General features: G+C 51.8%; 2 protein-coding genes across 5 annotated transcripts in view; one reads left to right on the forward strand and one right to left on the reverse strand.

The window, feature by feature from the left end:
- Window positions 1-8,316, reverse strand: part of GSR (glutathione-disulfide reductase) — a 28,396-nt gene extending 20,080 nt beyond the window's left edge. The window contains exons 1-2 of one of the 2 annotated variants that reach the window (XM_007495575.3): window positions 8,223-8,316; window positions 1,752-1,778 (exon numbers count right to left, since the gene is read on the reverse strand). In XM_007495575.3, coding sequence (XP_007495637.1) covers window positions 1,752-1,778; window positions 8,223-8,276 — 81 coding nt within the window. In that variant the 5' untranslated portion in view covers window positions 8,277-8,316. Of the gene's footprint in view, window positions 1-1,751; window positions 1,779-5,876; window positions 6,646-8,222 lie in introns of those variants that run through there. The other variant, XM_007495574.3, reaches the window with a different exon arrangement.
- A 477-nt stretch (window positions 8,317-8,793) lies between these two features.
- UBXN8 (UBX domain protein 8) lies at window positions 8,794-26,164 on the forward strand. 3 transcript variants are annotated; one of them, XM_016422930.2, is made up of 8 exons: window positions 8,794-9,016; window positions 13,511-13,633; window positions 19,143-19,213; window positions 20,205-20,327; window positions 22,275-22,412; window positions 23,877-23,918; window positions 25,339-25,413; window positions 25,891-26,164. In XM_016422930.2, exons 1-8 carry the CDS (start codon window positions 8,794-8,796, stop codon window positions 26,098-26,100), a joined length of 1,005 nt encoding a protein of 334 aa, XP_016278416.2. In that variant the 3' UTR covers window positions 26,101-26,164. The 3 variants fall into 3 exon arrangements, with proteins under 3 accessions (XP_016278416.2, XP_056659692.1, XP_056659693.1); XM_056803714.1 differs by having other exon boundaries at window positions 25,962-26,164; XM_056803715.1 differs by lacking the exon at window positions 25,339-25,413.
- Window positions 26,165-26,765: the final 601 nt, after the last annotated feature.

Here is a 26,765-nt window from a genome sequence, read left to right on the forward strand (position 1 = left end):
GCCTCTCTAAACTCTGCTAGACCCAGATGTGGTCCCAGCCTCACCAAGCTTCCAACCACTGCTTCAGTCATTCAATCCATCCCTACTATGTGCAGAAGCCTGTGAAAGTGGTTAGTGGATACAAATTTTATATTCCACAAAACCGGCCTTCATGAAGCTCTGGGGCTCAAACTCCCAAGGATGTACTCTAGTAATCAAGGGCTCTTACCAAGATTTATTCAATTGGTGTCTTTTTTATTCCAGGACACTCAGCAGTTATTAGATTTAGGGGCCAGGAAACCAAACTCCCAAATCTCAGGGTCTTCTGGAATTAGGATCAGTGGTCTTAGATTCAAATCCTGGCTGTCCCTGACTATCAGGGTGACCTGAGGCAAGTCCTTTCCCCTCTCTGACCTCAGTTTACTCTCCTATAAAATGAGACAAAAGGTCTAGAGGAAGGGAGGCCACTCCCTCTCTTGAGAGGTTCTGGGCTTGGTTTTTTTTCAATCCACACCCCAGGAGTGGGATTAACTGTTCAGGGAAAACATCCTTACAATGTTGCTCAGAGTAAAGTCCCTAGGGAGAGTCCACATCCTCCAGCACCCTAACAGCAGGAAGCTGCCAACTCCCAAGGCTGTCCTAAAATCAACTTTGAGCTGCACCCTGCCACCCTCGTGGCACTCATCCAGAGTGGGGCGTCCCCATGAGTGAACAAGAGGGCAAGGCTAGAGCTCCATGCCAAGGCTTCCTCCCTTATGGGCAATCCAAGGGGAGGGAATGAGGAGAATGCGTCCCTGGGGGAAGAGAAGGCAGCCTTGGGGTGATGCCTGTTATCTCTGGACTGGGTACATTCTGTCCGCCACGGGTCTTTAAGTCAGATCCATCACAGTAAAGGGGTGAACAATTCAGTCATGGGAGGCTGTGCAGGACACAGAGATTTTGGGGTGGGGTCCTGGCCAGGCAGGCCCCGAGGCAGAAGGCTCCGAGGCACAACAGACTGGGCCTTCCTGCTCCCTGGCTGTGGAAGAGTTAAGTCTGGAGAATTCTAGTGTTCATGCTAGAAGAGATCTCTGAGTGGGTCAGGACAAGCAGGTGAGAGAAGGGAGGCCTGAGAGGAGAATTTGAGCCATTCTGTGTTCTGGTCCATAGACCCAGCTCTCTTGAGTTTGGGGCCAGCTTGCCAGGGCTGACTGCAGCTCAGGGGCAACCTGAAAGCTGAGCCTGGGGCCACTGCAAACCAGGAGACTGGAGAGAAGGGGCTTGTTGGCCACACGGTGACAGCCATTCACCAGGGCAAACTGAGAAGCTGGTTTTTTCACTTGAAAAAACTCTTAGAAAAAGGCCTTAGGGGAGTCAAAAATTTGGTACACCCTGGGAGAGGAGGTGGTGGTAAAAGAACCTTAGAGACCCAGGGATGCATCTGAGCCTAGCCTCAGAGGCCATCGAGCCCACCTTCCTCATTTGATGGACACTGAGGCCCAAGGAGGGGGAGTGGCTAGGTCACACACAGGATCCTAGAGCTAGAAGAGGCCTCAGATCAACATTAGACAGGTGGGGAAACAGAGGCCCAAGGAGGTCATGAGACTTGCTCAGGGTCACAAAAGCAGAAAATAAGATTTGAACTCAGGTCTTGTGAGTCCCATTGCCCCATGCCTGCCCCTGCTTGATCCAGGCTTAAGAGTCTATAAGTTTCTGAGGGATATCAGCCCTCCTAAAAGCAGACCCCACCCCACCCCAATTTGCAGACAAAGGAAGAAGTTGAAGAAGAATACCTTTTTGGGCACACATCCAACATTCACCTGGAAAAGGAAAAGGAACAATTTCAGGTCAGGGAACCAGATCTTGTTCCCCAGCGCCCTCAGCCCCAAGAGAGGGTCTCCCCACCCAGGACACTCCTGTTTGATGGCTGTCACTCCCAGAAAAAGACAAAGAAGGCAATAATCTGGTGTGAGAGCAAAGTCCCAGCTCAGCTTTCCCATTTTATGAAACTGATTGAGAAATACTTCATGTACAACAAAAAGAACTTCAATGGCACTGGGCCTCCAGCAGGCAGAGATGAGGGGGCCCTCCCTTAGCATCCCACTGATCCTTCTCCAGTCCTGCACCCTCAGGCCGGTTCATGAAACAGGAAGCTTCTCTGTAGCAGCCACAGGACAGAAAGAGGGGGCCTATCGTACCCTCCCTGCTCCAGGCAATCAGGGGCTTGTCTCCTCTGCCATCTCATTCACCCTTCATCTAGCTGAGACGATGGCAGGCTCTTCCCCAAACTCTCTCCCACCACTTCATGCCACAGAAGCTAGGTGGTAGTGCAGGGAAAGGTCCACCCCCACCCCCTGGATGGCCACCCCTTCTCTCCCAGATCACCCAAGCTCTGGGGCAGTGACCCAAGAAAGTAAGAGCCCCACAACCTCATTTTTCATCTAGGGTGGAAGGAGTGAGTCACCAGAATAGACAAGGAAGGATTTTTCTCAATCTCAGGATCTGATTTTATTACCTTGTCTTCAAAGCCCTCTCCTGAACTTACTTCTGGTGAGGGCGCCACCATCGTCGCCTGACCCTGGCACAAAACCTTTCCTCCTCAGCCCCCATATCTGAGCAGTCTGGGCTTGTCAGGCCTCCCTGACCACCGGCTCTCCCCTGGTCTCCCCACCTAGTCACACCTTATTCAGGCCCTCGTTACCTGCCTCCCCTTCCCCAGATTATTTCAAGACTCTCAGCTGCTCTTCCTACTTTGAGCACCATCTCCCCGGCCCATCCTTGGTTCAGCTACCCAAGTGAGCTTCCTAGACCCAAAAACAAAGTATTCAAGACTTTCATAAATACTCAAAGTATTTTTTTAAATCCTCACCTTCCATCTTAGACTCAATGCTGTGTATTGGTTCCAAGGCAGAAGACCAAGGCTAGGCAATGGGGGTTAAGTGACTTGTCCAGGGTCATATAGTTATGAAATGTCTGAGGCAAGATTTGAACCCAGGTCCTCCTGTCTCTAGGCCTGGCTCTCAATCTACTGAGCCACCCAGCTGCCCTTCTTTTTTTTTTTTTTAACAATATTTGATTTGGTCATTTCAAAACATTATTCATTGGAGACAAAGATCATCCCCCCCCCCCCATAGCCGACACGCGATTCCACTGGGTATCACATGTGTCCTTGATGCGAACCCATTTCCATATTGTTGGTATTTGCATTAGTGTTCATTTAGAGTCTCTCCTCAGACACTGCCCTTCTTTTTTAAGAAGATAAACCCATTATGTCACTATGGAAGCTCTCCTACTTGGGTTGGAAGGACCTATGTAGGCACCAACCTAACCCCTACAGGAAGGACGCGCCACTGTAGAAACACCCGACATGCGGCCTCTACGGAGGGAACTCAGCCCATCCCAGAGGCCATCCCACTTGGGGCAGCTCTTGGTTACAAAGTCCTGGCCTCCCGACAACTCCTGGTTCTGCCCCCGGGTGGTGAGGCAGGCCAAGGCGAAGTCCTCCTGGCCATGACGGCCCTCAGGCCGTGTTTCCCCCCAACCCCTCTCCCAGGTTCAGGCCCTCACTCTACTTACCCCCGTAGCACTCTCTGCTCCGCACCCATCCTGCCTCCCTCCCTGCTGCCCAACATTCTATGTCCCTGTTCCCAGTTCCAACCCAAGTCTGCCCATCGCCTAGCCTGGACTTCTCCACTTGCCCCCAGTCACAGGGAGGCTCACAGATCTCGCCAGGGCTAGAAGGAACCCCAGAGGTGACCTCATCCAACCCCTCTCATTTTACAGAGGAGGAAACGGAGGCCCTAGAAGATTCAGGAACCACCCCGGCACACACCTAGGCTCACAGATCTCGCTAGGGCTAGAAGGAACCCCAGAGGTGATCTTGTCTGACCCCTCTCACTGTACAGAGGAGGAAAGTGAGGCCCAGGGAGGGGCAGGGGCTTGCCCATGGTCAGATGGAAGGGCAAACGGCAGGCAGGGCTGACGTCCAGCACTCTTCCCACCACAGTCCCTCATCTACAGCTGTAAGATGAGGCTGGCCTCCATGAACCTATTTCAGAGATCTGTCCCAAAGTGGTTCAGTCTCCCACTCCAGATGGGGCTGGGAAGAGGGCCCCAGGTGGCAGTTAAGAGCTGTAGTTCCCTGTTGCAACTGCCAGGAGGCCATGGCTTAGGGAGGAACCTGGCTTCTCCCGATGCTCCAGGGGCAGCTTTTAAAAGGAGGCCGAAGTTCTGGGGAGAGCCAGCATCTCTTCTGGTGTCTGCCTGTGGGCTTTCTTTGAGCATTATTTAGTGCCTGCTCTGAGCAGGGCAGAGTGCTGGAAGGAGCCCCGGGTCTAACGGTGCTGCTCTGCCTTGGGCTGAAGCTTGCTGGGACCACAAAGGGTGCTTCCAGAGGAGAGGACTCCCCCAACAGTACCTGGGGAATTCCAGGACAGTCAGCCTTCAAGGACAGCAGCCTGGCAACCATGGGAATGTGCTTTGTGGGAACAGCTTTCCTTTTATTTCCCGAGGAGGGGCGGTGGGATGGAGAGAAAATAATTCTTGGGAATTTAGTGAGAAAAATTGGGCCTCAGATCCCACGGTGGCCTAGACCTGGATTTAGGCAATTGATCGAGTGCCAGCTGCTCTGTGCTATGGCGGTACAAGCCAGGGTCTGCCCTCAAACTTACAATCTAATCAGACATCTACAGCAAGCCAACGAACAGACCCAACACGCTCCAGACAACGGAAATCAGAGATGGGAGGGGAGCACCAGAGGGATGCTTGTAGGACTGAGGGGAAGCCAGGGAGGCCCCAAGTGGAGTGGAGGAGGGAGAGTCTTCCAGGCATGGGATGGTCAGAGAATGCCAGAGGGAGAGATGGAGGGAGGCTCTAGTGTGAGCAACAGCAGGCAGGTGGGCAGGCAGGCTAGGAGGGGAAAGTGATAAAGGGCCAGTCGGTATTTGCTCTGGGGGGCATGGGGGTGGAACAAGGGGCCAGAGCTACTCTCCATGGCACTAGAGATGATTCCGGAGATTCCTTCCTACCTTCAAATCTTTAAAATGCTGGTCAGTCCAATTCTGTGCCCACCACTTGGGACCATGAGCTAGACTTCAGGGCTCTGCCTCTGTTTACTCCTCTGTAAAATGGGAGCAATCAATAGGGCATCACCCACCTCCCTTCCTTCCAGGGTAGAGGCTGAGATGGGGACAGGGCAGCCCTGTGGAAATGACCTTGGCTTTGGAGTCAGAAGCCCTAACCCCTTGTGTAGCCCTGAGCAAGATGCTTCCTGGACTAGAGCCTCCGTTTCCACTCTTTTTCTCAGACTGTGCAGCCTCCCCTCCCACTAATAGAGAACCCTGCACTTCTTCCAGCTCAGTTTACTCAGCTCTGCCAACCTGATCTGCCCGACTCATCTCATTCCCTGAGCCTCAGGTTGCCCTCCATGAAATGGGGACAAGTGCACTGCAGGAGATGAGCTAAGGATGCTCAGAGCCCAGAGCAGAGGCTCCCCTTCTGCACAAAGGGCCCTGTGTGCCCAGGCAGGGGGAGGCCCAGCCCCCCACCCCACCCCTGCCTCCCCAGGACGGGCCTTCTAGGGGCCATGTCAAAGGGCAGCAGGAAGCTCCGGGAAGCTCAGGGGAGCCAACAGCCCCGGAACTAGAAGATGGGGGGCTCTGTCCCAGGGCAGCATGAAGAGGGGCAATGAGGTACGCTCCGGGCAAGTGAAGGTCGCCCAAACACAGGCTGAGCTCAGGGCCGCACAGGAGAGGATCCTCCTCCCTCCCCAGGGCTCCCCCGCAAGGTCGCACAGGTGAGGTTCCCCGCCTCCCCCGCCCCCGCCGCACAGGTGAGGGCCACCCCACAGGCCGCACAGAAGAGCCCCCCAGGCGCCGCTCCCGGGGCGGCAGGGGGCCGGTGGGGTCCCCCGTACTCACGCAGGTGCCGCCCAGCTTGTGGCTCTCCACCACCGCGGCCCTGGCGCCAAGCTCGGCCGCCCGCCGGGCGCTGGCCAGGCCGCCCGAGCCGCCGCCAATGACCAGGAAGTCATAGGTAGCGGCGGGCTCGCCGCCTGGGCCCGAGAGGGGACAGGACTTGGGCTCCATGAATCCGGCAGCCGGCCAGCGCCGCCCGAGCTTCAGGGCAGCGCGCAGCAGCCTCGGGCCGAGCCGCTGCACCACGCCCGCCACCACAAAGAGGCCCACGTTGCCGTCGTCAGCGTCCGCCCACCAGTGAGCCCGCTTTACGCCCTCGGAGGCTCGGGGCAGGATCCCGGAGGGCGCGGGGCAGTGGGCAGACGGGGCGGGGCCGGTACGCGGAAGTCCTGCGGGGAGCTGCAGCCTCAGCGTGACTCAGCAGCCCTCCTTCCCTTTTCCTCCCCGCCCGGTCTCGCCCTCCCCCTGCAAGGGAAACTGAGGCCAGACAGCTGGACTGCCGGGCGGTCAGCTGAAGCCGGGGGAGCGAGGCCCATCCCTCTGTCCGTCCCGACGCTGCCAGGCGGACACAAGCCGGAGGCACCTGCCCTTCAAGCCCCCTAGGGGCCCGGGGTGGGGGTGCTCAGCTGTGAATTATTGACTGGACTAACCGTGCTTCCAACTCCAGCGAGCCCTCCCACAGCCCAGGTGCATAGGGCCCTTGGGGAGGTAAGGACCCTGGGCAGGCAGGGTCCCACCGCCAGGAAGTGCCTTCCAGCAGCAGTGTCCAGAGTGCCCAAGAGTGGAGCCCTCTGTCCCCCCCCATACCAGATTGGCCAGCAGAGCAGCCCGGCACCTCCAGTTTCCAAGGAGGGGCTGGGCAAGACGTCCTTGCCAGTTCTGGATCCTACATCTCATCACCTCCAAACCCCAGATTTTACACAAGAGGAAACTGAGGTCTGGGAATGGGAAGGGATTTGTCCCTGACTAAGATCCATTGTTCCCTGTTTTGGGGGGAGGGGGCTTTATGGCCCATTAGCCCAGTCATTCATTCTCCTCATCCCCAGAAACTAAAGGAGGTAGCACGGGAAGCCGGCCAGATCTTATTCCTGTCCCATGCTGGGTCTCACATTACTTTCAGTCTAAGAATCCTCTATCCTATGTGTGTGCCCATTGTCTCTCTCCTTGGAATGGAAGCTACTGGAGGGCAGGGATTCCCTTTTTTCATGCCTGGCACAGAGTAATGAGCTCTATTAAATGTTGTGTGTAGGTCAGTATTTATGGTAAAACTGATTTGGACTTCATTTACTCAGAAATGATGATAGTTCCACTAAATTTAGTAGGGCTAAAACCTTTAAAGGGTAGAATGTGAGCAAATGAATGTTCATCACTGCCAAGCCCAAGCCTGCTTTCCCCACTTCTCTCTCCAGACTTGTGAGAGCAGGTCATCACTGTCTTTAATTTTTTTTTTGAGGGTGACTTTTTTTAGTTATATGTACAGATTAGCAGAGTATGAACAGGATCCATCTTTAGGTGGCTCAAATAGTTGTCCAGTAAAATGGTCACTATTGATGGTCAGGGAAATCATTGAAGCAAGGTTCAGAAATAAAATTTAGTCCAGCTTGAAGAAGCCAATGTCTTTAGCATATTGTCAGAAGCAAAGGCGGCACACATTCAGACTATACTTGCCGATCAGGCCATGCCAGTTAGAATATACACAGCAGTCATGAGAACCCTGGCCGAAATGGTGAGGATGGGGACAGTAGAGCTGCTAGTAAAACCATGGCACTGGTAGGAAAGCCACAAGACAAAAAACCATCACTGACTGACCAGCTATTCATATTGCACCACTATCCTGAAATATCCTTTTCTAAAGGCTATTCAGGAGGGAGGACACACTAAAAAGGCTCTCAGTTGATCTCCAGGAGGCACATTTTCAGGGACTTCAGCTGATGGCATTACAAAATCAACCAGGTCCAGGATCCATCCCCAAGGGCAGGAGTTGGGATACCACAGTCTGCAGGCCTTCTCCTCATGTGCTACACTAAAAGATGTCTTCCCATAAGTAATAATCACAATCTTTCCATGGGCCTTTCTTTAAGGTTTACCAAGTCCTTTCCTCACAACCCTGAAGGCAGGAGTATAATAATACAGAGCACCATCTCCAGGGACTCCCAAAGAGGTTAAGTGACTTGTCTAAGGTCAGCCAGAAGCAGGAGGCAGAATCCTGCGGTCCTGACTGATAGCGTGTGCCCTTCCCATTGCACTGATGTCCTAGGGGCCTTGTGCTTCCCTGGCAGGGCCCAGCGCTCTGCCAATCCCTTGGTTTTCCATCCCACTTTTCTGAATGTCCTGAAAGATTTTGTATACCTTTTTTTGCAGACAGGTCACCCATGGCAACGATAAGGTTTTGAAATCCACCATGCATCACCCCATCCAATCATTGAAAACATTTCTGAAGCACCTGCTGTAAACAAGGCACAGAACGAAGAGAAAAACAAAACGTCCCTCTGTGTCATTTGGACACCAGAGAGGGCATGCCATTTGGGAACAGGAGCATGAGGGGTGCCCTATGAAATAAAGCCTGCCAGAAAGGGAGTGCTTGGGGGCCAGTTTCCCCCATAGCTGGGGGAAGGGCGCCCCGTGACCTTTGGGTCACCCAGAATGGACTGGCCACTCAAGACTAGACCCCAGGAGACACTGCTCTGCTCGTCCTTGCCCTCTCCTCCCCCTAGTCCTCCTTCCCTTCTTCATTCTCCCTCCTCCCTCTCTTCACCTCACGTCCTCGCGTCTTTCCCGCTTGGGGCGCTACCACAGCTGAAGTATTTTGGGGGTAAGTTAAATCTTTTCGAAGATTGATTAAAGCTCCAATAAGGTAACGCAACCTTACAACACAAACGTCCACTCGTTTCCAGACTCCCCACTAGCCTGTGGCTGAAAGATGTCATTTCCAGACGCCTCCTCTACGGGGTCCCCCGCCCGTCCTCCAGATGGTAGTGGCCTGCGGTGGGGCGGTATGGAGGACGGGCACGAGGGGCGGAGCCGCGCTTGCGCCTCGGGAGCGGCCTCAGGCGCCATGGAGGCCCGCGCTATTTGGCTGCTGTTGACCTTCCCAGCCGCGCTCCTCTTTTGCCAGCAGCTACGGAGCGTGGGCCTTAATCCAGGTAAGGCCCTCTCCCTGTCTCCTCCGGCGTCCCTTCCTCCTTCTCCCTCCAGGCCCCTGAGCGTCCACCGACTGTCCTCGAGAGGACTACGATTCCCAGCATGCCTTGCCACACGGGCGAGAGGGCGTGCTGCATACAAGGCATTCTGGGAAGGAGGCTGCGTTCTGCCTGACTCTGTTGGCTTACCTTCCAGGAAATCTGCGGACTTTTTTCCCACGGTCTTCTTTATTCATCTCCCACACTGTAACCCTCCTGGACGATCATGCGCCAGTTTGTTTAGCCATTCCCTATCGATGGGAATCTACGTTTTTGCCCTTCCCTGACCATGGGGACTTGGTTCTTGTCAAGGGCTTCTAGGGAATCATCCCAAATTGCATTTCACAGCTGCACCAGCTGTGCATGGGTACACCAATCCTTCCACCCTGCCTCCCACACGGCCTTTTATTGGATAGTTTAGGGGCTATGTCATTTTTCAGAAGGTGTGGTGCAGCCTTGAGGTTTGGCTTGCATTTCTCATTACCAGTGATTTGGATTGTTCTTCATATGGTTTTCCAATAACATTTTGATCTGTTTGGAGCTCCACTCCCCACAAATTTGACACCTCTGATCTAGATCAAGAATTTCTCATCTTTTTTTGGGTTGAGATTCCCTTGAGAGTCTGGTGAAGCCTATGGACCCTTCTCAGAATAATATTTTTAAGTCTATATAGGAAGGAAAGCAGTTGTATTAAATACAATACCAAAATATTAGAAAATGAAATTGATAGGCTCCAACTTAAGAATTCCTGAATCTGAGGAGACAGAGCCCTAAGATGAATTAGACCCCTGTCCATCAGCACCTAGGCTAAGGAATGTTAATGACTATTACCAGTGCTTATCGACATAGGCTTCCTATAGGAAAGAGGTGATGAGACCTGTAACAAATAGGCTGGAAAAAGTAAAAGTCCAATAAGGAAAACTGGTAGACACAGGAAGAAATGTCAGTGGAGAAAATAAATAAGCAAGAAAAAGACTCCAGAATGGTAAATGAATGTTATTAGGTAAAAAGTAATTAAATCAGGAAGTGCTTTAGAAATGCAGCATCAGGTTAAATGGCATGTCACATCCAGAACCCATCAGGAAATAATTTGGAACTAAGGAGAACAATGATGCCTTCCTGTTTTAAAACTTATCTAGATTTCATAGGCATTCATTTTGTCCTGCCGAAGCACAGAGGATTTACTGAGAAATCTTGACACTTTCCATGAGAGAAATATGTCTGGACTTCACATAGCCTAAACATCGAGTAGCCTCTGAGGCACAGGGAACCAAGGTGAAAACCAAAACTCTGATCTGTTTGTTTTTTTTTCCCTTTCCAGAATGAGACCAAAATCCACCCTTTCATTTCCAAGGTGGAAATATTTCTAATTCTCTGTTTTTCCAAAACCTAACTTAGTGACTCTTTGCTTGCATCTATTTGACTCAACCCTTGGGATTGCTACCTAAATACTGGAATCCAATATCATCACCACTAGTGGAATACACTGGATCCCCTCCAGTTACTCCCCTTGCCACTTTCTCTGGATCATGTTTGTTTCCATAACCTTGATGGGATGGGGCTTGGTGACTTTGGAAAGAGGTTGCCTTTTTTCTCTTCCTTGACATAATGGGCTTGTAGAAGCAGTCCTCCCAGGCATTTTGAGAATCAGTCCAAGAAAGTAAGAATCACACCCCTAGCAGGAGTCCCAATCAGGACCTTCCTGGCACCATGTCTGCTCCATCTGTTGGGCTCTGATCCCCAGAGCTCTTAATTCCATTGATAGGACAGTTCTCCCTGCAGAAAGAGATTGCCATTCCTCTTTCATTTAGTAGATAATCTTTGAGATTTACTGGTGGCCAAAAAATTGATCATCTTATGGCCTCCAGCAAAATCTTAGCTCTGATGGTGCTTCCAGTTTGCTAAGACCTACTGGATCTTGTGCTTTTCTGTGATGTTGCCATGAATGTCCCAGGGCCATCACAACTAAGTGATCAGTCATCAAAGTAGAACTTGACACTTGTTCACTGAAATAGATCACACAGGGAGCAACAAATTGGAGATTTCAGTCATATTATTAAAGCAACGACACCTGCTTTCATAACTGTGGATATAGGAAAAATTCTTAGCTAGACATGAGTTAGGAGCAGTTTTCAACCTGGGATCTGTGACAAGGGAATCACTTTAAAAGACTGATATATATTAATTTAAGGTCGCCAAGGAATTCAGCTATGTAATTCCTAAATGAAAACTCAAGTTTGCAGTCAATCTTTTATGGAGTTTAATTACAATAGGAGGAAGAAAGAAATTAGAGATAGAGAGAGAGAAAAAGGGAGAGAAGGGAATAGGGCTTAAATACCCCTTCTGTTTAGGCTGGGCCAAAAGGCCCAAGCCCTTAGATAGCTGAGGCAAAGAAAAGAGATCCCTATTACTCACGTGACCAAAATGGAGAAACAGTCTCAGAGGCCCCCACCTTCAGCTTCCTTCAGAGCAAGCTTCTCAGAGTACACTGCCACCACTCCGACCAACTTCTCAACCACCTCTCATCTTCAGACCCCCCTATCCTTAAGGAAACCCTCCAAGTTGCCTCCCCTCAGTTCTCACATCTACCAATCACTGTCCATCAATTTCCCTGTGCCAATGGAGGCTCTAGCTTAACCCAGGACCGCCCAGAGGCTTTGCACATGTCTGTTGAAGGTCATATTTTCAAATAATTAAATCTTTGCTCCTTTGCTACAGCCCTTTCTAAATCCTGTTAACCTGAGTAGGGTAGAGATTGGAATAATTAAATTTTGATCTAGGCTGCAGCCCTTACTCAATCCTGTTAGGACTGAATAGGGTGGAGATTGATTCCAAGTAGCTCCATTGTATCAATTCTAAAATCAATCATGACTCAAAGAAATTCCTGTTCTATGCTTAAGCATAGGTCAAAGTCCTTTCCATTGTTCAGCAAAAGGTTTCTGTCCTAAAGTAATCTTAAGAAGGGAAGAGAAGGAACCTCCCATGCCAATGGGGTTCCCATTCCAATAGACTATCAGTAAGAAATTTTCCAAGTATGAAATATCCCAATGGTGAAATTTCCAACATTTATAAGTCTAAGGAATTTTGAGGTTTACAGATCCCTCACCCCCCAGCTACTCTCCTTTGTTCTCATTCCTTTCACAGTCAATCTCCTAGAAAAAGCTATGGTTTTCCCATGCATCTACCCCATATCTCCTCTATTTTATCACCCCATCTTCATTTTCTATCTAGCCTTGACCTTACCACTCAACAGAAACTGCCAGTGATCAGTAATCTGCTAATGGCCAGTTCCTATGGCCCTTTTTTCAGTTCTCAGCCCCCTAGACCTCCCTACAGCATTAGATACTGTTGTTGTCCTTCTAAAGCATTTCTCTTCCCTGGGTTTCTGTGGCAGTGCTTTTTCCTGCTTCTCCTTCCACCTGTCTGGCTGATCCTTCTTTCTAGAACTCTGTTCCTACTCTGCCCTCCCTGTGCCTTGGGTTTGCTTATTCAGGACTCTTTTCCAGGCCCTCCTTTGTCTCTACATTTGCCCCCTTGGTGCCTTTGGGTCCCACTTTCATATGGAGATGAATCCTGGATCAGAAAATCTAACATTTCTCTCTTGAACCCCAGTTCCACATCTCCAGCTATTATTGAAAATCCCCAAATGGGTGGCCTGCAGGCATTTCACCTCATCTTGTCTCATACCAGAATCTTTCTTTTGAAAATGCCTTTCTCCTTCCAGTCATCCAGCTTTACCAACTGGAAGTCATTCTTGACTTCCTCTCATCCCTCATATCCAGACAGTTTTGCTGATTTTATTTCCAGAGTAGATCTCATCATCTGACCCCTTCTCTCCATTCTTATGGCTGCCATCACCTCTGAAATGGACTCTCTGCCTTCTTTCTCTCCCATTTCCAATCCAGCTGCCACTCATTCACCAATGTGCTGTCTCTAAGTAACTGTCTCTTTCTCTCTTGCTCAGGAAACTGCAGGGGGCTTCCTCTTGCCCTAAGAGGTCCACTGGTGTATTTCATACATTAAATCCATTCTTTAGTCATTGCTCTATTCATAAGCCAAGAAGATGCTGGTTCCTCCCACAGCCCCTGCCCTCAGAGTGTACATTCTTTTGAGGGAGAACATGTACATATGACTCCCCTCCACAAAAGAAAATGGCAGCTGGGCCAGTTACAGGAAAGCCCTCATGGAGAAGGTGACAGTTATGCAGAATTTGGGAGGAAACAAGGCATTCTAAGGGGCAAAGGTAAGATGGCATTGCTTCTGGGTGGGAGGGATAGATGACCAGAGACCCTATTGTTTGCAGAGGAGGTATGTGGATGAAGGCAATTCAGAAAAAGAAATTCCAGTTTTACTGCTTTCTTTGTCCTGCAAATAATCCCCTGATGTGCGATTGCCTCTAGTTAGAACCAGGCTGAATCTTTGGAAGTCTGATGATCAATGCTTATTTTTTCCCACTAGGATGGAAGGACATCTTCTTGTTCTTTGGCAGGGGTTTGCTGTTTCTCGCTATCCTGACTTTAATTATTTCAGTAACTACCCCATGGCTAACATCTCAAGCGCCATCCAAAGTGTGTTTGACAGGTAAGCTGATGGCCCCTAAGAATTCCTTTAGCATTTCTACTTCTCTGTCTTGTCCTGCTATGAGCTTATACAGTGGTTCGCTGCTCTGTGACTGTGGCCTATAATTGCTGGAACTCCCCGGGCCTCAGTTTCTTCATCTTGAGAAATGTGTGAGTGGGACCCGATTATCCCTTCCCGTTCTAACCTCTGACGTCCTGCTGGGATTAGGAAGTGTGGCCAGCGGAAACTGGTGGTAACACAGCAGGAACCCAGTGAAAGGAAAGCATTGCTGTTTTCTATAGGACCCATTTTGAGAATATATTATGGATGAGTCACAGCCTATTGTGATGAGGCCAGCTTCATGCTTCTCTTTTGCCTGTGCATCCCTCGGCCTCCAGACTCCCCTGATTCTCTGTGTGTCCATGGGGGATGGCTGGCTCCTAGAGTTGCTCCCTGCATCTGAGGTGGGCAGCAGAGACTCCCCCAGCCAGATTTCAGAGACGGAAGGGAGCTAGAGGCCTTCTGGTCCAAGCCACGTCCTGCAGCAGCTCATGGGATATCAATCACCAACACTGATATGGAACGTCCAATGTGGCAAGCACTGGACAAAGCACTTTGCAGTTATTATTTAATTCACACAGCAACCCTCGGAAGGAGAGGCTATTATAAGCTCCATTTGATAAACGAGGAAACTGAGGCAACCTGTCAGGTTAAGTGACTTTCCCAGTGTCCCACAGCTAGTAAATGTCTGAGGTGGGATTTGAATTCAAGTCTTCCTGACTCTCAGTCACAGAAACCAATGAGGTCATGAAATAAGAGCCTATGAAGAGAAGAAAGAAGAGAACTGAAAAGAGAGCTTTGGGGGCCCCACGGGCACAGGGTGGATTTGTTCACTGTCGCCCATGTCTGGGGACCTCGAGGTGGTCATTTGTGTTCTCCATGCTCCATTGCTCCCCAGAGACCTCTGCTGCTCTGACTTGATGAACTGGGTGTGTATCCAGGCCTGTTCATTTCCTGTGTAGACGAAAGCAAAACCTGGACCCCCGTGTTATCATTCTGTAAAAGACTGCTGGGTTTGTGTCGGGTGATGCTCCTTCCCGATATGTGTGTTCTAATGTGAAGCTGTTTTAGACTGCACCCGTGGAAGCCAAGAATGCAGAAAAGAAGGGAATCGGGGCTTCTGAGCCCCACACTTAGCTGAGGAGGGTGAGAATATATTTACTGGGGGTCTGCTCGGACTCATCAGAAGGGCTCAGCTAGGGGTCTGAGGGAGTCTGATACCGGAGGAAGTCAAGAGAAGCCAGCAAGCATGTATTGAACGCCTACGACGTGCCAGCTACTGCACCCAGTGCTAGAGAGTCTCTGCCCCCCCAAAGCAACATAACGAAAACAGAGGAGGAGAGTGGTGCTGAGCCCTGGAGGCCCATTGCATACAAACCAAGGCTAAACGTGGCACCAAGTGTCTGCATACAAATGCCCAAAGTTTAGGCTAGAGCCTGTAATGCAGGTGGGCAGGCCTCATCAGGATCATGGAGACCAGGGACCTGCACTGCCTGTGCCGGCTCTGTGTGGCTTTGTCCAAAGCAGTAGGCTTGGTCAGCGTTGCCACCTTGTATGGGGAGAAGGGACGCTGCTGCTCATGGAAGGAGATTCGGGATCCAGAGCAGGGAGACCAGGATGGTTCCGACACAGGCAAGATTTGCTCACTACGTGGACAGAACGAGGAACTAGATGAGTTCAGGAAACTGAGTATGAGTCTAGTTTATTGTGAAGAGACACTTCAGTTATCCAAACCACTTCTCTCTCTCCCTCTTTCTCTGTCCTTCTGTCCTCTCCTGTCTCCCACACCTTCTCTCTCTGCTATCTTCTTTTTCCCCCTTCCCCCCCCATTCTTACTCTCAGGAAGAAAATGGATGTTGAGGTGAGAAGGGAGTGGCCAGTCCTTTCCCAAGTTGGAGGTAGAGGAAAGCTGACATAGTCTACATGTCCTTAGATTTTCCTATTGAAGATGTCAGAGGGCTAGGATCCCTTGGACTAAAAGGCTCTGGGGCAGGTTAGCCCTACAGTAGTGGAGACCACATTGGCTCATTTTAGGTCTTTTTAGTAGCCTTTTTTTTGTAGCTAAGAACAGAGGGAACCTGGCCAATGGGAAATGGCTGAACCAATGTAGGAATTTGTTTTGTTGGATTCCACTTATTGGTTACAAAGAGAGGCCTCTGTCTGGGACAGGGTGTTGGTGGGTGGTGACAATGATGTTGCAAAAGGAAGAGTACCTAACTGCCACCCTTTTTTAAACTTCTTTTTTTGTTGTTTGAATATTGAAATGTTTGATGATGTTCAGTTCATAAAAAAGGAGAAAAAATAACAAGACTATTGTTTTTGCAAAACATTCAAATCCTCAAACATTGATTAATTCTCCTCCTTTCTAGTAAGACTTGTTACTAGCTTAGATTTTAAAAAGAAATAGAAGATTGAGGCAAGGGCAGGTACCAGATGATGACTATAAGAACATGGCATGGTCCTGAAATAATGGGGTCAGGAACACCAAGACAGAATGAGCTGATGCAGTCCTTTTAGCTGTGTTGGCAGAGCGAGGAGGCTTAACTTAGGGACAAGACAGTGAGCACAGACCCCGGGGTGAAGACTAGTTTAGCTGCTGCCCACACTTTATTTTCCTTCAATTTTCTCAGGCCAAGGAGGATCACTTTTGAACTAGGTTGGAAGAATGCTAACTAGCTAGTGCAAGGAATGCAATGGATAGTTTCCTAACCTCAGGTCTGTTTATTTCCATTTATTTTATTTGTGCTCAAACACTCGACAAAATGGGCATTTCTGTGTAAATAAAACAGAAAAGAGGATTATACATAAAACCCTGGATGTCCACGGTATAGTTCCCCCTTTCCCATCTGTCATCAGTTTAGTCAGCCACTTTTGAGCTCTCTTGCCTGCCTGGGTTTCTGACTTTCCTTCTCTAAAGCACTCCTTGGTGAAGAATCCCATTCTCTTCTTGAGGAAAACTTGGGGATGTAGAACAGAGCATGCTGGATGAAGAAAGAGCTGCTTGGTTTGGGTTCAGCGTAGTCCTTAATGATTCCAGTGAGCCAGAGTGGCAGGAGGTCTCCACTAGAGGGCCCACAGGGTCTGTTCTAGGACCTGGACAGGGGCATAGGGGACACGGTCATGGAACTTGCAGTGGAGTAAGTGGTGCTTTCCAAAGTGGGGGCCCTTGGCATAACCCCAAGGGTGTCTGAGCAACCCACTGGAAAATGGGAGCCTGGGTCTCATTTTCTCTCTTCTTCCCCAGTGTGAAGAGGTCTCATAATTGTGAATCTAAGTAATCCATAGGCTTATCTGAGAAGTGGCCCCATCCTAGTTACTGTTTCCTTGTTCTTTTGATTGTGTCTGGCTGCTTGCAAGCACTGGAGGATCCTTCAGCCCACCGCACTTCCTTTGTTGTGTTCCTTCCTACTGCTGTGCCAATGCCCAGCCTAGTGGAGGGAAAACTTGAACCCCGGACCTCTGACTCGGGGCCCAGTGGTCTTTTTCCTACGTCACACCCTATCAAGAACATAGCTTTTTGTCAGGTCAGTCGTGGCAGCATGTGGGAAGCCAGAGGCGTGGCGCCAATCCATTCCATTGGCAACTACTCAGCACCCACACGGTACTGGCCTCAGGGCTCTGGGGAAGGCGCTTAGCATGCCCAGCTTTTTAGGGACTAGACATGCTACTTTTTATGCCAGTCACGGGTGATTGAGATGTCGTCCAGCCCAAGCAGATTGTTGGCACCCAGGCTGGGGCTCAGTTTCATGGTGCATCTTTTTCTATCTGCTGTGCATATGAAAATTCCATTTTTACTTGGTGTCTAGAGTCAGAATAAAAAGGAAGAAATTTAAAGAAATAAAAGCAAGGCAAACTAAACTGTCTCCAAGTACTCCTCTCCGCCGTTAGCTTAGGGCAGGAAAGGTAATCCAGCGTGCTCCGGCTCCGGAGTGGTTCTCCCGAGCTGGACGTCAGATTTCCCCGTCCTGTGAATCATAGTTGTGCAATGGCATCGGTAAACACTGTAAAACTCAGTATACGGCTCTGCCTCAGCCTTTATCTCCATGCATGAGCCACGCTATGGCTCTTCTGCTGCCTGCTTGTTCCTTTAGAGCTGCAGGGCCAGAGCATCAGTAGCGGAGGGGATAGACTAGGATATCCAACCCTGCCGTGCAGGACACCGTGATGCGGATGCCTCCCAGGAAGCCACAGTCCCTCGTGGCACACCTTCTCGTCCCAGGATGCAAGCCCATTGGGGAAATCGATTGGCATCAGCAGGCTGTGCGAGGCGCAGATGGAAAGGGAGCACGAAGGCTGTTCCCCCAGTCCCATCCATGCACTGTCTCCCTTAGTTGCTGCCGGGTTGCACTAAACTCAACGCCTTTCCTCTTGCCCCCAGTCTTCCCTTCCCTGGTGAGCTCCTCTGGATCGCTCAAAACATATGTCTACAAAGGGCCTTGACTGGTTTAAATCAGGGTCCTTAATTGCGTGAGTTATGTCTCTTCTCCTGGCCTCCTGCTCTTCTGTGACACGAGAGGGCTGCACTCAGCATCTCCAAGTTCTCTTTCCTCCCAAACCCCGTGATCCCAGCCCTCCAGACTCAGGAGCTGAAAGAGACGTCTGTTTACTTGGGCGCTGCCTCGGTTCCCAGTCTCTACAGTCCCTGAATGAGGGCTTGGAGGAGGAAGCTGCCTGGGAATCCCAGGCCAGGCCTGCCCATACGGTCATGCTGGGCCTCCGGCCCCAATTTAAGGAAGCCCCGATCTCTCTAGCATCCCCCAGTCTTACAGCAGGGCAGGGTGGCAAGAGGCTGAACTCAGCTACCCCCTCGGACACGGAGGAGCCCTGATTAGGGATCAGTGATACCCCCCGGGCCTTGGTTTCTCCATCTGCTAAAATTAGAACCAAGGTTTCGTCCCACGTTAGATGTAGGATATCCCAAGACTGGATCCTCCCATTTACTCAGGTAGCCTTTGATAATAGCAATAATAGCTCACGTTTCTAGAGCACTTTAAAGTTTGCAAAGCTCTTTATTTTCCTTTTTTTTTAATTTTAACTATTTTTCTCGGTTGTACCTGCATTGTCGTTAGTAGTAAAGTCTATCACGTTTGATTGTTCCAATGTGAAGCACTTTACAAATATCATCTCACTTGAGCCTCACAGCCACCTTGGGAGGGAGGAGCTTGTTTTACAGATGAGGAAACTGAGGTAAACAGAATTAAGGTATATAGCTAGTAGTAGCAGTCTGATCCAGACAGAGCACTCTTGTCTGCTCCACCACCAGCTGTAGTCCTCAGTGAGCGCATCCCTTTCAGGATCCCTGTATTTCTACTGGTTGTTCTTCGGACCTCGGGGCAGGGAAGGTGCTAATGTCATGCCCTAGAGAAGGCATGGAAGGCTCCCTGCCCTTAGAACACTGGGGATGTCCTCCTTGAACTGGATTTCTGTCTAGGTAATTAGAGAATAAGAACGCTCTCCTGTGTTATCTTAGTAACAGAAGAAGAGAACAAAAGAAGGCAAAAACAGGCCAGAGAAGAGCAGCAAGAGGCTCTGTGTAGCCAGGTAAGTTGTGCCTGGGGCTTTGCGGGCTGCTTTAGGTCAGGGCTGCACCCTTGCAGAGCGAGTGCCCTTTGTGGAGCGAGTCCGGCTTGCTCAGAGAGTCCCTGCCCGAGACAGAGCCAGGAAATGGGTCGTCTGCCCAAGGCAGCCCTTCCCCAAGTGGTTCATTCACCAGATCACCACGCTTCCACAAAAGATAGTCCTTAAGGACAACCACTGGGCCTTGCCTTTCCACAGAGCCAATGGAGGACGGGCATCTGTGTTGGGGCACCACTGAACTCCCTTCGATGGGGAATACATTTTCATTTGAAAAGAGGGGCGAAAATGGAATAAAACCAACTTAACTTCTTTCCTTTGTTCCTTTTGCTGAAAACCCCCTTCTATTGAGTGTCCTCTCTGGATACTCCTTTTAGACCTTAGCCCTCATTCCCCTCCTGCTCTTATGCCTGGCTTCCAGACTTCAGAAGTGGACCCCTGGGCAGGTACCTCACTCCCCACTTTCTTTTCAGCTTCCTTTTGTTTGTTAGGTTCCCCCATTAGAATGGCTTTCTCTTTGCTGTGTCTCTGACCTTTAGCACCGTAGTAAGGGCCTGATATAGGTCCGTTTTCTTTCTTCTTAACAGTTTTGGGGGCCTATTTGTTCCTCTTCCACGCTCTGCTTTGGCCTTGGCCCAGGTTTTGCTCATGGGCCATGGGGAGAATTGGGATGTTTCAGAAGTGAACAAAGAACATTCATTTGTAGTGAAGCCCGGGAATGTATTTCTGTCATTCCCACGGGCTAAGCGGGTATTCAGACTGGCTGGGGCACCAACCAGTATACTCTAGTGTTAGTGGAGGGTTTTCTTTGCCCTTGGGGGACAGGTGAAGTGGGAGGGGGAAGCCCTAAGCTCCATCTGAATGGGGACTGTGGGTCTGAGTGAAGATTGGGGGCTCCCTGGGCCTCCAGGAGCACCAGAAAAGCTTCACCATCCTTGTTTTGGCTTTTTATGAACAGAGTAGTGAATACCTAAAGAATGTCTTGAAACCTCGTCAGGAAAAGAAGCTAAGAGAGCGGGAAGAATGCTTCTTTCAGATGATGGGTGAAACCTGGAAGTCAACTGATGGCTACAAGCTTGGGGTGAGAGAAGGTTCTGCTTGGCGTACTCCCATTGTACTCTTCCTGGGTGAATGGTTGTTCTTTGAGTGAGTCCTTCTCACTGTTATAATCTTGTTCTCTCTTTACAGTGACTGTTGTTTGTTCCTTTTCTTTTGGGGGAGAAGAGGTGGGATTCTGGGAGAGAACAAAAAGAGAGACTTTCTGTTCTTTTCCGCCCAGTTGCCATATCAGAAGAGTGATGGCGGGTGGTCCAAAGGCTTGGTCAAGATCAGGTGGCCCTTGAGCTGCCAGTTTGAATATGATCCAGGGAGCAGTGGGAAGGGCTTTCCTCTCTTCTGTGGATCGGGTGATTCCATTTGGTGGTTCTAGGTCACTTCTTGCTCCAACCACTTCTGAAATGGCCCGCATGGGTCCTCTTTGCATAGAAGTCTAGAATTCAAGAGTAAGAAGCTTGAACTCTTCCCCCTTACACCTAGAGCAGGTCTATAGAGTGCCCTTCAGTCATGCTGCTTGTGGATGGAGTAGTCAAGATCATTCTGACTGGCAAGTCAAAGGGACTGCCAAAATTTCAACCCCCTTTCCTTTGGCCCAGCTGCTAACAACCTGGAGTGCTATGAGTGTTGAGACTTCCCTAACCCTTGAGCAAGATTTCTTTTACACACATACTCAGTTTACTCTGAATTCATAGCTCTCTGGGTAAAATGCAAGGCTGCTTTGGCAAAATGGACAGGTGATGATTATCTGGAACCGAGGCTGACCATCCTGGGGTCACATGAGCCCTAGAGGATGTTGAGCTCTGGGAGCCTTGTCTCACCTGACCGAAGAGCCCCAGAAGGACCAGATGACCATGACAGGCGCAGCCCCTTTGTTCTCCATCTGGAGAAACTGAGGATCCTGGCCCCTTCCTCTCTCTCACCTTGTGCCAGGGAACTTTTAGACTTAAGGGGGAAATGCATCCGTAAAAAAGAATTTCAACATTTAAACGAGTTCCATCGAGGTGGAAGTAAGGAAGCTCTGCTTAATGAAATGATTCCTGCGCTTTCTGCTCAACCCTACCTAAAAGGACCCCAAAATAAGCCCTAGAGTCTTTCTTGGGCACGGATTCTTGTATTTAAAAGTGATGGTTGGACAGCCTAAAGGTAAAGAAGGGACATATTGAACAAGGCTTTTGTTTGAAGGTGACAAAGTCTGACCTTAGCTCTAAAATGGAGCGGGGCTGTCACCTTCTGAAGGCCCTCTTAGAGACATGAATTAACCTCCTGCATCTCTGGCCTCCCTCCCGGTTCTTAGGAGAGTGGAAGGGAGTCCCAGCTTTCCACCCCCAGGACTACACTCTCCTCTCAAGGGGTGGTCTCATTTACATTTTATATTGAAGAGGGAGTAAGTGGATGGATGAATGAATGAATGAATGAATGAATGAATGAAAAAAATATTGAATGCTTATGGCATGAACTGATGCGAAGTGAACTAAGCAGAACCAAAAGAACGCTGTACACAGTAATAGCAATTTTGTACAGTGATCATTCTCAGCAGTGCAGTGGTCCAAGGCCATCCCAGAGACTCCAGATGAAAAATACCAGCTGCCCCAAGAAAGAACTGATGGAGTCGGAATACTGACTGAAACATTCATTTCCTTCTTTTTTCCATTGAGATCTTTCACAAAAGGACTAATATAGAAAAATGTTCTACATGATGGCACACGTAAAATCTTTATCAGGTACTCACTGTCTCAGGTAGAGGGGAGGGCAGGGAGAGAATGAGGAAGGGAGGGCTTGTGGAACTAAAAACTTTTTAAAATGAACATTTCAAAAATTGTTTTGATATGTAATAGGGGAAAGAAAATAAAACATTTTAAAGTGCTTATGGAATGCCTAAAGCTGGGGACGTGAGTAGAAAAGGAAGAGAGTGCTTCTGTTGGATGGAAAAGTCTAGAGAGAGAGCTCTCAATTATTCTGTTTCCCTGACCAGGGTCGTGAAGAACCAGGACTTGACAGTGAAAATAGAGCGTCTGGGGACACCCCGAACAAGGAAGCCTCCAGGAGACGGAAGCTGCCTGGGCAGGGGGGCCATGTTTCAGTCTCTCCTGAGCAGCTCAGAGCAAAGAAGGTAGCCTCATTGTGGCTGAGAGCTGGAAGCATCGAACCCCTTTGTTTGCCAGGCTTAGCAGAAGGCTGCTGAGCCTAAATGGAAATGCCCATGAGAACCTCCTAGGAGAGAGTCCTGGGCAGCCTCCCTCCCAACAAAGGGGAGCCCCTAGCCCGCCTTCTGGACCAGGAGGAGCTGGTACCTCCCACCCCACCCCCCACAGACACTAGGAAGGACCAGGCAAAGACAGAGGCGAGGTTGCCTCCAAAGAGCCCCAGTCAGGATGGTTTTCAGACCACCAGGGAGAAGTGCCTCCAACCCGTGGAAATGGCTGCTCCTCCCAAGACTCTTCAGTTGGCTCTCCATGCTGCATGGAGCAGCTCCACTCTGCTGCTGGTCAGGCTGTCAGGGGTCACAGGGCAGGATCCCAGGCAGGCAGGGGGCCCGGTCTGGAGGAAGGTAGGCAGGACACTTTGTCAGTCTCCTCCTCTGCCATCCCTGCCCCTTTGGCCTTCCATCTCTCTCCCCTTCAGGGGCTTTTCCAGCGGTCTTTTTTCTGCTGCTCATTATGTGGCCAGAGGAGTTGAGCTTCAGCTTTAGTCTTTGACCTTCCGGGGCGAGGGTGAGTTCATTTCCTTAAGTGGCGACTGGTTTTACGTGAGCCCAGGAGCCTGGAGGGAAGATCTAGCCGCGACCATGTCCTTCTCCCGGGTGTGAGATCATGAGGTCAGGCATGGCTCTTGTGAGTCTGGGGCATCCTGGCTCTGCCCCCTGGCCTTGCCACCGCCTTTTCTAGCCTTGGTGAGCTCTTCCCACGACCCCACGTCTCCCTTTCTCTTCTAGACTTTGGGAGGGCCATCCTCCACCTCCGCCCCAGGACTGCGGGCTTCTGCCTGCCTCCAAGGAAGGCGCCACAATGGTTAAGGTTTTCCTGTAGGGTTCTCTCTGGGCTCCGGGCCAGCAGGAAGGAAGCCCCCCAGGCGAGCGATTCCGTGCTGCTCCAAGGGTGGCTAAATGCGCCTTGTTCCCAAGGGCTCTCCCCTCCGGTGCCTTCTCGGTCCAGATGGCACTTCAGGGCATAAGATAGCAGACTTCAGCTTTCCCTTTTTTCCATCGCTGGGCCTGGGGAGCCTTTCTGGATTGGAGGGAGGAGCCCCCAGGTCTCTCCTCCCTTCCATTCCCGCTGTAGCCCTTGTTCCCGGATGGAAGCCCTCCTCCTCCAGGGGTGTTGGCGGCTGCCCCGGTGTAGCCCGATGGGCGCGCTTGCCATGCTCCGTGGGAGTGGGCCCCTCTTCCTTCACGAGGATTGAGGCCGAGGCGTCCCCCGCCCGGGGGTTGTCCTGGCTCTGCACAGGGGCCTGAGGCCTTTGTGAGTCCCGGGCACAGGCCCCGCCGCCCCAGTGTTCCCGGCCACAACCCTGGGATTCTTTCTGAATGGACCTCCCCACTTTCCATTTTATAATGCAGCCTTTGTTCCTCCCTCAGGTCCTCCTTTTACCTGAAGAACCTCCCGAAACAGCAGCCCAAGTAAGCCTCGTGTTTCCTTTTCTGAAGCGGGTGTGGGGGCGCGGGCTGGGCGCCCGGACACGCAGCCGTCTGCTTAGAGGCCGGTCCCTCAGGGCTAGGCGTCCTTAGACACAGAGACGGAGGAGGAAGCACCTTGGCTCTGCTGGTCGCTGAGCCCCCGCGTCATGAGGGAGCACGGTTCGTGGCCCTCCGTGGGGGGGTCCAGGGCCTGGGGCAGCCCGTGTCCTCTGCGAGGGGGCCCCCCGGGCAAGGGGAGCCCAGGGAAATCCCTCTGATGGCCAAATGGAGGCCGGACGGGAGAGGGGCAGGCAGCAGCCTGGGAGAGAGCTGGTGAGGTGGGGGGGTCACCCCCCATCCCACTGGATGGGCAGCACTGCTGGCACAGGAGTCAGGCGTGGCACCCCCTTCTGAACCCCAGGCACACCAGTGCCCGAAGTCACACATTACCACCCCTCCTGCTCAGGCAGGTCAGCTGACCACCTCACAGGTCTTCCTTCCCTTGGCCCCCTCTCCTGCCCATCCTCTGCAGCCTGAACCTCCCCTGCCTCTCTGGCCTCACCTTTGTGCAGAGCACACCAGTGGCCTCCCTGTTTCTCAGGCACAACCCTCCATCTCCCACCTCTCGGCATTTGCATTGCCGGGAGCGCTGGCCCACCTCATTGCCACTTGCCAGAATTCCTGGTCTCTTTCCCCTTTCACGGGCTGCCCTCTCCGTGAGGAATGAAGGAACGGCTCAAGCATGTTAAACGTTTATGCACGGTGCCCTTCGGGACGCCTGACGGGTGCTGGTGGGGTGGCTCCTTGCGTTGGGGCAGCGATGAAGCAGGCGATGGACCCGCCTCGTGTGCTGTGCCATGTTCGTCCCACCCTGAGCTGCAAGGGCTCTGGAGGCCAGAACCTTCCTTGCTGGGCCCGGGGGCTGTTTGGGGCTCCCGGCTTACCCCAGACGGACATTCACACAGCCACAGACCCTCGCCTGCTGTGCCCAGCTCGGCCCCCCTGGCGGGGCTGTGTTGGAGGGCCTCCTCGGGGAGCCTCCGTCTTGTAGCCGGGCAGCCCAAAGGCTGCACAGCCAGGGCTTCTCACCCAGCAGAGGAGGGGGACTGGCGTTAATGCCGTGCCGCTGGAGTCTTGGGGCTCCGAGCCCACTGCTGATGGCACAGAACCTGCCCTGGGGTTACTTCCGGCCATCTCGGCTTCCATTCACTGAGCCTTTCCTGGGCCTCCCGGGTGATCCAGAGGCTGCCAGAACCCCGCCGGGACCTCAGAGCCTCCCCTATGGGAGGCTTTAGCTCCCCGATAACTAAATACGAGCTCCATTTTGCATGATTTCAAGCGCACGGTCGGGAGCTTGGAGGAAGGCCAGCTGCAGGTGGGGCAGGAGGGGGAGGCTGCCCGGTGACCCGGGTCTCTGCTCCAGGTGGTGGCCGTGGCTCTCCGCTGTCCCGATGGGCAGCTGCTCCAGCGCAGGTTTTACAAGTGGTGCCGCTCCCAGGTAAGTCCTGGCGGGCTTTCTAGGGGGGTTTGGTGTCAGCTTCCGGCAGGGAGAGGGCTCCCCCGGGCTGAGCACCGGCAGCCCCCTCTGCAACCAGCCTGGGGCCTGCCACCCCATCACCCCAGAGCAGCAGGCAGCCCTCTGTGGTCTAGTGATCCTCCCTGGTCTCGGTATTCTCAGCTTGTACTGGTGCCTTGTGGGACAGATTCGCAGGTAACCGATTTAGGCTTTAGCCCGTCTTCTCTGTAAAACGAGGGAGTGAAACAACAACGGGCTTCTTCCCCTTGGGGCCAGGGCCTCCCTCTCAGGCAGGCAGTCTGGTGATGGAGCCAGTGTTGACCAGCTCAAGCCCTCTGGAGCCTCTGCCGTTTTCCTTTTTGGAAGCCCGGGGTGGGGGTTCTCTGCGAAGGGAATGCTGCTGGGGCCAAGGCCTCGCCAGGGACCCACTTGCCAGGCCGCGGCTTCTTTGCCTTCTAGGTATTGTTGGACTGGATGACGAAAGCTGGCTATCACAGCTCCAACTACACCCTCTGCACTTCCTTTCCCAGAAGACCTTTGGAAGTGGCAGCAGAGCAGACCCTAGAAGACAGCGGCCTTGTCACAGGCACCGTGCTGAACGTGGAAGAGAAAGAGCCCTGCTCCTCCCCGGGAAGCACGAGGGCTTCCCGCAGCAGTCCTGCTAACTGAGCCTTTTGCAGGCAGGCACGCTGACCTGGGCTGCTGCCCGCCAACAATAAAGAGATCTGCCAAAGTGGCGCCCTCTGGAACGATTCTGTGCTCTTCAGCTCCAGGCCCATCCTTCCCCTTCCCAGAACAGGTGACTCCTTACTGGAAGGCGCTGCTCCTGGGCTTGTGTGCTACTTAGAGGGGCCCACGCCGTGGGGGGGCTGAGCTGGTGCAGCATCAGGCCCTGAGGGGCTCAGTGTGGGGACATTTATGGGCAAGATTGGGGGAGCCTGGGAGGGGAGCCTTCCCAGAGAAAGCACAGGCATCCATGACACAGCGCTATCCTTGCCATCCCACGGAGCTTTCTGCCTGGCATGTAATTGGCCCAGGTCGTCTGCCTTCTCCGGTCACAGCACTGTAGAGCAGCTGGCCCGGAGATCAGCCCCAGGAGCTCTTAGGGTCACCACTTCCCCTTGGCATTGGGGAGTGGGGGGAGTGCAGCCCCCTCTGGAAGGTTCCCCCCCCAGAGCCCCTGCAGGGACTAGGAAGCATCACTCTGTCCTAAGGCAGCTCTCCTTGTTAGGGAGCATTTCAAGTCAACTCATTTCCAGCCCCTGGCCCTATTTCAGTCTCCTCCTTGGGGCCCACATCAAGACTCCATTCGGAAAGGTGCTGTTGAGCCAGAG

This window comes from Monodelphis domestica, chromosome 6, assembly GCF_027887165.1.
Source record: "Monodelphis domestica isolate mMonDom1 chromosome 6, mMonDom1.pri, whole genome shotgun sequence".
Taxonomy (NCBI): Eukaryota; Metazoa; Chordata; class Mammalia; order Didelphimorphia; family Didelphidae; genus Monodelphis; species Monodelphis domestica.